Genomic DNA, 10,980 nt, shown 5'->3' on the forward strand with positions numbered 1-10,980 from the left:
TCATTTTTATAGAAAAAAGTTTATAATTAAAATATTAGTACTACCTGTTTTACTGAGGAAAAAGATAGAGATTTTCACTACCTATCTTAATGCTACAGATTCCTCAATTTCCCCCAGAATTGCTCTAAACAAAGCATTTTCTCCTGAACAAATACATGCTACTTCTATTCTCCAAAGCATTCATACTCATTCGTTCTAGGTAGAAAAACCACAAGTATTTTCACTGGTTCATTTACTTCTAGTGCCCATTACTCTTGTGTATTATATTGCAACACCCTAATGTTGCATTAAGGACATATTCATTACAGCCTCAGATGGAAAGTATATAATACAAACAAGGCCTGAACTTACGTAACTCCTGCCTGTGCGCCTCTGTCTGTGCAAAATACTGGCGGAGCTCTTCTGTGATCTCCATGTTGCTCAGATCGCATTCTATCTCCTCTTCAGACTCAGAATCCTTCTCCATTTCAGAATCCCTGCCCATATTCTTGGTCACTCTGGTACTGCAGTGGGCATCTGGGTATTGCTGGGGCCAGGAAGGGTAACGTGCTCTGCTGTTTGGAGTGTAGGTAGAATAGTCGTCAGCATCCGATGGGTTGCCTCCATCCCAATCCGAGTAACGGCCTGTAGGAAAGGTTTTGGATGGATACCATGACAGATGATGAAAGGACTCCATGGCTTTCCTGTAGGCATTTTTGTGCTTGTACATCCAGTGCATGGCTTGGTTGTAATGCTTCCAGTATCTTGCATATACTTGTTGATTATACCATGGGTGAGAGTCTTCGTGCAGTGAGTCCTCCTTAAAAAAGTGGGAGCAGAGGGGAGAGACAGTGTTGAGGCAACTCCTAGAATTGAAAAGCTTTTTCATTCCAAATGCTTTACTTCCTATGATAGCAAAATCCATGTGTTTTGGAGGAAAAATGACAAGTGCTTGAAGCGTGAACATACTATACATACAAAAATAGATCATGTTGCTCACTCTACTAGTCACCAAGGAAGAAAGTAACGAGAATGACTGCATCAAAGCTTTACCCCAAAGCGCTTTTATTACAGTGGAAGCCACTCCTTTGGGGCAACATGTTGAAATGTACTAATGCAAACCGAGCCTGTGTGGATATAAATACTCAACACTTACTAATGCAAATAAATTCATGTGAATTCATATACTACACAGGTGAAAGCTGAGCTGAATGAGGTTTGATTACTTCAAAGTGCGTGTGGGATAAGCCTCATACTATGAATACACAAGCTTCATGTTAACAGGCAGAGGGTAATGCTTCTGAAATTCCTCTGTACTAAATAAAGGCACCTATTTCATATAGTAATGCATTTACCCCATCTCCTTGCCATAATAATTTCAGTGGTAGAGATCAGATGGCAACTTAGTCACGTCTCAATCACACCTTAGTCAAGGTCCCAATTAACCCCCACAGCGTGCGTAGCAAAGTGCTGTGCTGCTAATAAATCTCACTTCTCTATTCATCAGCAGCTATAATCTGAAAAAGGGTAATAAAGTTCGTTGACTTAAGTAAACTAAAATATCTCTTTCCAGTTATAAATCTGAACAAGTTGTAAAACAGCAACAACTGTTTTTAAAAATGTTTGTTTGCCTGACACAACAGTTTACCCATGGCTCTATTCCAGCCACATAACTCTATAAGAGTGCAGCAGCCCTATATAGTAAAGTAAATTCTGTATAGAAAAAGATTGCAATAGGTTCCCCTCCCCTACTAATTCGGCTACACATGGGTAGTGTTGGAGAAAGGTCAGGGATAATGGAAAGCTAAATCACTCTTGGGGTGGTGTTTGCCCACTGTCTGTCCTTGGGGTAGAGCTTCTGAGTAAGGGCTCTGAACGCATGGAAAGTGATGTTGGATTTAAAAACAAGTTGGTCTCACTTAATTAATTTGGATACCGATGATGCAACAACACGTGTCTGTCTTAAACTGAAAAAAGCCAATAAATTTAGTGTAAAGTCTGATGTTCCTCCCATAATGCATGTCCTTGGTGTAGATATTTTGTGCGTCTCTGGGGAGGGAGAGTTTTACTTGATCTATTTTTTATGCCAAACATTTGGACTATTTTAGACTTAAATGTGGAAGGTCATCTTTTCTTTTTCAGGGATACTGTCAAGATAAAAAAATCATACTTTTTTACCTGTATTATTAACATCCTAAATCACCAAGAATGATTTTTTAAAAAAAATCAAATTTTATGAATTTGGTTTAGCGACACTTCATAGCTAAAGTCTTACCACCCCTTCCCCAAAACCAACCTCCCTTCCTGCACCCCGCCCCTCCAAAAGGGGCTTAAAAACACTGACAACATAATTTTAAGGTTATGTTTAAGTAGTTACAAGAACAAAGTCTCAAGCTAATAAACTTTTTTTTTTTTCCCTTATTTCACTTAAACAGTGAGTCAGGGATTGTGTCTCGTCTGTTTATACAAATCTATGGTGTCATACAAGTGATTTTAAGAAACAGCCACCAAATTAATTTTTATGGAAATGCATAACAAAATATCTGTCTTTTTGGCTAAGACTTTATGAGCCAGATGCTCCTCATGCACTTCGATTGGGCTGGTGAAACTCCACTGACTTCAGGGGATTTATTGCCAATTTATGCTGGTGTAAGAGGAGAATCTGGCCCTGTTGCAAGGGTGTATTTATTTATTTATAAGAAGGAAAATGAACTCGTAAAAACCAGGATATTTAAGGTTTTTACTTTGCTTTCATTAAATGAGAATGTCACACTGACTCTAGTTCTTCAAAGTATAGTCAAGACCAGAAGATTCTGTGGTCAAATCTGAGAAGCTGCAACTCCCATTTCACATAGTTAGTTCTGGAGCACTTTGTTTAATTTTTCCCACTGAATTAATTAAACATCAAGTTTGGAAACATCAGTAGAGCAGTTAATACAGCTTGACAAAAAAGGAAAGTTTCATATATTCTATGTGTTCTCCAAGATGACAACATATCTTTTTAAAATACAAAAAATATCTTCAGTTCTTTTAACTAAAATGTTTCTAAAATGGGCCTTGGTGATGACCTCACTGAAAACTTTGGAATACAGCTGGCTGATTTGTCTATCTGACTAGCCCCAGATGTTAATTTAGGGGGAGAGGAATACAAAGGGCCACTTCATGTAGATAGAATTGTGATTTTGGTGCTTATCCAAATACTTCTGTGTTTGGAAGGGGAAAAAAAGTGACTGTAGAAAACCTCACTCTTTCTTTGAATTTTTAAAATCCATCTGTTGAAAAAAAATTAAGGGGATGTTTTAGATTGGGATGAAGAAGGAAAAGGAACACTTTAAAGGCTAACTATGGAATATAGCTGTATGTCTGTGTTTTTTCAGCTGTTGTGTAAATGGAAATACAGAGTTTTTCTCAACCGTATAAAAGCTATAAATCTAAGAAGAGTGATCAGCAGATTTCCCTGTTATTTTCCTGTTATATGTCTCTAGATTCTTCTCTGAGGAGACCAATCAAACAATTATTTTAATAAATAAATTTTACTTTGAATGCAATTTAAAATACAATTCTTTTAACTATGTGCTGACAGTTCAATACAATTTGCTTGTATATGCAGTTAACATACGAAGTGTGCATTGCCCATACTCTCAGATACACAGTAGAAGTAAAGAATGCTTACCATCACCTGTGGAGTTTGCTCCAATGATCAACGTAAACTAGAAAAGAAAATAATATTTTTTAATTTATAAAAAGATAGTTAAATACACAAAGCATCTTTAGTGAACCCTAGTAGCTACAGATAAGAGTCAAGTCAACAGATGAGGGATTTTGAGTAATCAGAGAATACTTGAAACCTCTTATTCATTGATTCTAATTGGTTTTAGTATGGAACTTTTAAATATTGAGATTATTAATATATAAGGCTCAAAAAGATCAAAGGGCAGAGCACTTTCTCTGCCCCCATCTCCCTGCAGCCTAGAAAGCAGGAAGAGATAAATAAACTTGGTCTCATTACCCATTTTTTTTATCCTCCACATGGTAGTGGCTTCCTCTACTTCTAGGTATCTTCAAAATTAATGACATTAAGGAATGACCTTAAATGAGAAAGACTTTACTTTATCCCTCAGTAGTGTTTGCAGAAGGAATCCTATAAAACTTTTATGTTAAGCATTTTTAAAACCATTTTGATTTCACTCAGGTAGTAAGATTTTTGTTTATTTTTAATCCTATGTTGTAATTATTTGTATAACCATCTCCTCTTAGTCTTCTCCCATTTTATGCTTCCCTGATTGCAACACTGCTTCACCTAAACGAAGCACAGACAAATTCAGGTGGTGATCAAGTACTTGAATGGAGAGAGGAGGGGAGGTTAAGTACAAAAGTGGAAACTGGAAAGGACCAGATCGTAAGAAGATCTGCAATTACAAGCTGCCGTTTAAAATTACTATCACCTACCACATACATTGCACTTTTAATCTTCAAAGTTATTTACAACACAAATCACTTAAGGGAATTTTGAAAATGCCCTGACTATTGGACAGCTATTTCATTATATCAAGATTTTAAAAGAGCAAACCCAAACCACCCATTCCGCATAGTGTCATCACCCAGAAACTCTCATTTGAAGGGACACGAGGGGCAGCAGAGGGGAATGATACAAAGATTAACATCCCCTCCCCACACTTTAAAAAAATTAGTGTGGGCCAAAGAATCCACTAACTGACACTCCCAAGCTACTCCATCCAACTAGTGGGTCAAATGATACACCAGTGTGACTGAAAGTAAAACAGGAGTAATTCCACTGTCTTCTTTGGGGCTAACCCAGATTACACCAGCATAACGGAGTAGAATTCTTCCCACTGGGGCTGCCCAGGGTGACAGTTGGAGCAGCATTTGGCCTCCTATTTATGACTTTATTGACGAAGCAGCAACTATTTGTCTCTTTAAGACAGCAATGCTGAGTGAAAAGAGATCTGAATGCAGTCCACCCTGACACCACCAAAGAAATGCAAATCATGAAGCTACCACAAATCAGCACAAAGGCTGAACGCTCTCCCTTTGTATAGTGGAGACAGAGCCCAAATATGCAAACCCCTCACTCACCAACCCTTCTGCAAACAGTCCTTACATACATGAGTAGTCCCAGTTCAGTCAATGGGCCTACTCATATGAGTAAAGGTTAGCAGAATCAGGTTCAAAACTGTCAAAGAGACTGAATTGATTGTCTTCCTTCCAACGTGCCAAGAGAGGCAGGAGGGAAAGAAAGAGCGGAGGTCACTAATGAAACATTGCAGTGACTTGCAGCATAACGAGCCTACAGATATATAAAAGACATGGGCGGGGCTTCCCCTTTCTGTTCATCTCAAAAAACATTTTCCTATGCTATCATCTTTTTAAAAGTTGTGTTTCTCTCTCATAGGGTGCGTGTGTGTGCGTGCGTGCATGTGTGCGTGTGTGTATATAGTTTTCATTTCTTTCATGTGCACATCTGGGTACTGTCAAAGTCACTAGAGTAAACAGAAAGGTCTCTTTCTCATATTTAAAATGTAAACTGTATTGTAGCTGCCTCTCTCATTTTCCGCCTGTAGTTTAGGGAAGTTACACACACGAGAATTCTGTGTCTGCCTATGACTTTTGCATACCAAACCATTCTCTGAACTGCCTTAAGGATCAACGAAAATCAGGTTCACAGCCTAACATAAAGAGACTTTGTTTTTAATACCATAAGTGACAAAAAAATACAAACCATATTCTGAAGCACATAGAGAGAGCTTTTTGAGGGGTGAAAAAGCCCTCACAAATCCATTAAAATGTATCAGCTTACGGAACATGAAATAAATATACACTTTAGCAAACAGAAAAAAAATAATTGTCATAAATTATTTATGAACCCTTATAGAAATATAACTCCTAACTCAGGAAAGTCCTGATCCTGGGCACCACCATAATACAAACAACAAAGAAATCATTAATAAGAAATCAAAAAAGCAAAATGGCTCTTCAAAAGTAAATTCAATAGGTTATCAAAATCACTCAAGAAGCAGAAAATAAATAAAATAATTCTGGCTCTACTTTTTTCAATTCCTAAAAGTTAAAATACGGAGGTTGCTGCACAAACCGAAAATAGTCTAATGTCGCTGGGAACACCACTTAACTTTTGAATGAAGAAATTACTAAAAGGTATGAATCATCATTGTAAAATTACCAAGAAAATGTATTAGCCCAGGCAAAAAATCTACTTGCCTGCACTTACCATAATGATGATGAAAAAATTTACTTGCTCATACAAAAATGACTATCCCCAGGCAATTGGATGGGCAGAATTTTGCATGCTGGCATTAAAGCTAAGGTCCCAATCTTGCAAACACTTGTACATGTGCTTAACTTCACTATGGTGAATAGTCCAATCAATGGGACTACTCATGGTAGTAAAATTAAGGCCCCAGTCTTGCCAAATGATCTCTGCAGGAAAACCCTGGTGCCCATATGGAGTGTCACTGAATGTGTCTCAATGCAGGGATAGGGGAGTTGCTGGCAGAGACCATCTGGCAGGATTGCGGACTAAAGTAAAAGATTTTAAGGCTGCAGGCAGCAACAATAAAATGCTTGGACAAAGAATACTTGGCCCCTTTTTGTGTATTAAAATGTTCTCTTGCTTCGAGGGCTTTGGCACAGAAAATCCCCTCCCCCCCCTTTTTTAACCACAACCACATAATTATCGGTTTGTATTACCACAGCGTCTAGGAGTCCCAGTCATGGATAAGGACCCCATTGTGCTAGGCACTGTACACAGGACAAACGGTCCATTTCTGATACATTGTTTTATCTCCTTTCCTAACCTTTCAAATCATATAATAATTCCCCATTTATATTAAATACTGATGAAAGAAGAAAGCCATAACTGACTATGGGTCTGATCCCACAAAGTGTTGTACATCACTCAGTCCCACTGAAGTTAAATTGAGACGGATTACCATCCCGTAGGATTGGATCCTGGAATGCTCTATTTTGAAAATAGAAAAGGAGGACTTGTGGCACCTTAGAGACTAACAAATTTATCTGAGCATAAGCTTTCGTGAGCTCAAATAAATTTGTTAGTCTCTAAGGTGCCACAAGTACTCCTTTTCCTTTTGTGAATACAGACTAACAGGGCTGCTACTCTGAAACCTGCTATTTTGAAAATGTGATGATACATTGTACACCATGAGAGCACAGCCCCCTGGTGGAGTATTGTACACAGTTTTGGTAACCACACTTGAAATATATTGCACAGCTTGAAAAGGCCTACAGTCAACAAAAGTCTTACTGCTCAGTATGGCAAGACCTGAAGAAACAGGACTATTTAGGAAAGAAAAAAAAAAAGATTGAGGGGACTTTCAGTTATTTAAAATTATGAAGAGCATAGCAAGAGCTAGTCAGTCACTTCTTTTCACACTGTTGCATAGAAATAGAAAATGATATAATTAAGAGGGGGAGGAATTAGAACAAATTAAAATACTTCTTCACAGATCCCACAGTCAATCTGTGGAATTTACTGTCACAGAAAGTCACTGAAGTAAATAAAACTAGAGAGGACTGGAGAATCTTACCAACACTAACTTTTGTAGCTCTGCAAAATAAGACAACTAGTAAGTAAGTCATTACAACTTTTATTTCAGGGAATACATCAATCATTTGTGTGGGTCAGGAATGATTTTTTCCCCACTTTTTTCACCAAATCTTTAAGTATTTGGTAATGCTGACAGTCGGATAAAGGAACAGATCGACCAATGACTTACTTGAACCAATACTGAAATTGCTGTAAGTGTTTTGTACATATTCCAAGAACTCGGTGAGAACAAAATGCCATGTTGTAGCACCAACAGCTTATATTTTTCAAATGATCATTTTACATTTCTAGTGCTAGAAAATCTGGGGGCAGGAGGATGTTTAAAGAAAGTCCATTCAGCCTTTTCTGTCACTCAGCTACTGATTAATTACCAGTGTGCATCGCTACCTATGTTAATTTTAATATCAACATGGCCCAGTTATAATTCTTGTAGAAATGCAGATGTGCAACACAGAACCAATTAATTACACCTGTATACCCCTTTAACAAAAACTCCTGTAGACTACATTCCTGTTTGTGAATATCGCTAAATATTAAAGATGTTCTCTGGTTGACTTTTGATGTCGGTAAATATAAAAAATGTTCTCTGGTTAGGACCTGGCTGTTATCCAGCCAGCATAGTTACAGCGATCTAATATGCATGCAGTTATTCTGGTATAAGGTGCTTATGCAGGTACAGCTTACTGCTGTAAGGAAAGGGGAATAAATTATAACGGTATAATTGTGGCCAGGCTACAGACTGTACTCATTTAACTGTTTTGGTAGAAAATCAACCCCTTGCCTCACAAACGCACACTGAAATAGTTAAATCAGTACAAAAACTCCACGCAGACCATGCAGTAGCATGTATAAAGTCACAGTTCACCAGGTCCCAAGAGCCTAAGGCTCTACTCCTATATCAGTGGTCCCCAAACTCTCTCCTCCCCAGGAAGCATGGTGGGGGGGGGGGGGGGGGCAGAAGCAGGGCTTGTGCTGCAGCTGGGGTCTTAGCTGAGAGTGGAGCCGTGTTGGGAGCCAGGGGCATTGTGCATCGCGCATGTGGGCAGGGGCATTGTGCATTGTGGGAGCCAGGGGCATTACCATTGTGCATCACCACCTATGTTCATTTTAATATCGTTACCTTTACAGCTGGGGCCTTAGCTGAGAGTGGAGCCATGTTGGGAGCTAGGGGCCATGGCTGGGAGTGGAGCTGTGGCCAGGAGCGGGGCCGCAGTTGGGGCCGGAACTGCAGGTGGGGCCATGACTGGGAGCGGGGCTGGACTGGAGTGGGGGCAGAGAGGGGCTGGGTAGCACTCTCTCCCCATCCCCCCATTGGGGTTGGTCCAGGCCCCCTTCCCCCACAAATGTGTCTCTGTGCCCCCTGGAGGAGTGCCCCACAGTTTGGGGACCCCTGTCTTATATGGATCTGAGAATACAGGGTGTTGCTTTGAAATCCAGGATACCTGGTGCATTTGAGTGGCTTATAGGGAAAATGCAGGTTTTGGATTTGGAAAAAATGAAAGGTCAATTTGTACTATATTAAAAAAAATGTAATGGTGAACAATAAATTATCACTAATATGCCTTATTTTGGGTCTTTGTCCTATCTTGGGGCATTGGCAGGTCAATGGTAGGAAGTCGTGTGCACATGAGGAGGAAATGGGTAGTTTAAGCTCTTTGGAGCAGGCACTATCTCCTATTGTGCGTTTGCGTACAGTGCCTAGCACTGGAGGGCACAGATCAGCGTTCTTGTCGTGCTGCCCCTCAGTACCCGGCTCCGGCCAGGGAAGCTAGTGATCCAACCAGCGGATCAAATCCGATGATGAATCCTGGTCACGGGCCACTAACTACTAGCAGTTTTAAGCTTACTAAGTAGGGCTGTTTGGTGCATCCATACCGCATCAAACCATCTTTCGTGCTCTACGTTTGCACAGCACCCAACACAGCAAGGCCCTGGTGTATTGCAGAACATTGCTGGGGCAGCCACCTTGCGACGGGGAGCCCAGCACGGGGGCCGCGGTTATCACTTGGGGGTGGGAAGTGGTGGGTTCTCTTTCTTCCTCACCCAAGCACCCCTGCCTTAGGGAGAGGGGCTTGCGGGGGGGGGTCCCTTTCCCCCCTCACTTCACACAGGGGTGGGTGGTCTCCCCACGCCATCGCTTCACCCCAGTTCACGGGATGGTTTTGGGGCGCGGGGGGGGTGTCTCCCTCACACCCCAAGGTATCCGCCCCCCTCCCCATTCACCAGCTGAGTTCCCAGGCGGGGTGGAAGGGGGGGGCAGAGAGAGATTTCTCTGTTTTCTTCCCACTGCCCCACCACCCCGGGGCGGCTCCGGGGATCCCCTCTTCCAGGCGGCTCAGGTACATGGGCTGCCACGGCTGGGAACCGGGGGCTCCCCCACCCGCCTCAGGTGTCTGGATCCTTGCCCTGGGGCCAGCCCCGCCCCTTTCCCCACGGGGGCTCCCCCCAGCCCGCACCCCCACGTGGAGCGGGGCCCGCGGCACGTACTGTGGGTCCGGGCGGGCAGCACCGGCGCCGGGACCCGCTCGTCCTTCCTCCTTCCTTCCTGCCGCGGCGGGAAGCGGGGCCCGGGGGCGGGGTTTGCCGGCTCCCGATCCCCTGGGCTGGGGCGCTCCCTGGCGGGGCGGAGCGGAGCGGGCGCCGCAACCAGCGTCCTCCGTCCCCGCTTCCCCGCGCCTGCCCGGGCGCCTTGTGGAGGAGGGAGGCTCGCCCAGGAAGAAGCGTCAGGGGGCAGCGGGCGCCGACGGCTTTTGTGCGTGGGGGTGAAAGACACCGGGCCGCCTCCCCAAGCGGCGGCACCAGCCCCTGTTTGTAGCAGCCAGGAGATTGGGGTCACTCCCCCCCCACACCTCACTCAGCGGGAGCGGAGCCCGCCAGCCAGACCACCCCCCCACACGCCTTTGCACGGGGCAGATTTCGAGTGGGCGGTGCTGGTGCCTTCCCGCTGCCCCTGTCTGGTGTGGGACGGAACAAGCCCCGGAGAGGCCCCAGGCCAGCACCAAAGGTTATAACTCACCCATGCCCAGTTTGTGCTGGGTGCTTGAAATATATTCAGATTGGGGCCTCTTGGTTTCCCCTGGCTGGTGCTGCTGAATGCTCTTCTAGCAACTTTGCAAAAGATGGAGGTTGGGATTTTTGAAGGAGCCTAAAAGTATTAGACAACCAAATCTCATTGGCATTCAGAGGGATTTGGGCACGAAACTCCCATAGGCTCCTTTGAAAGCCACGACCTACATCTGTATTCAGAGTTGTGGTGTCAGTATGTTTGTAACAAACATTTGTTTTCTTCCCATAACATCTGAAACTGCTTGAAGTGAAAATCTACACACAGGGTTAACTACAGAGCTGCTGATAATGCCTCCATTCTACAACCAATGGGCATGGGAAATATTTGCTTA

At 42.8% G+C, this 10,980-nt stretch overlaps 1 protein-coding gene across 4 annotated transcripts in view; it reads right to left on the reverse strand.

Moving 5' to 3' along the window:
- Nucleotides 1-10,666, reverse strand: part of GEMIN8 (gem nuclear organelle associated protein 8) — a 36,388-nt gene extending 25,722 nt beyond the window's left edge. The window contains exons 1-3 of one of the 4 annotated variants that reach the window (XM_048861222.2): nt 10,599-10,666; nt 3,653-3,689; nt 352-799 (exon numbers count right to left, since the gene is read on the reverse strand). In XM_048861222.2, the coding sequence (XP_048717179.1) occupies nt 352-799; nt 3,653-3,655 (451 nt within the window). In that variant the 5' untranslated portion in view covers nt 3,656-3,689; nt 10,599-10,666. Of the gene's footprint in view, nt 1-351; nt 800-3,652; nt 3,690-3,988; nt 4,045-6,226; nt 6,334-10,069; nt 10,251-10,598 lie in introns of those variants that run through there. The other 3 variants (XM_048861203.2, XM_048861212.2, XM_048861227.2) reach the window with 3 other exon arrangements.
- Nucleotides 10,667-10,980: the final 314 nt, after the last annotated feature.

This window comes from Caretta caretta, chromosome 1, assembly GCF_965140235.1.
Source record: "Caretta caretta isolate rCarCar2 chromosome 1, rCarCar1.hap1, whole genome shotgun sequence".
In the NCBI taxonomy this organism is placed as follows: domain Eukaryota; kingdom Metazoa; phylum Chordata; order Testudines; family Cheloniidae; genus Caretta; species Caretta caretta.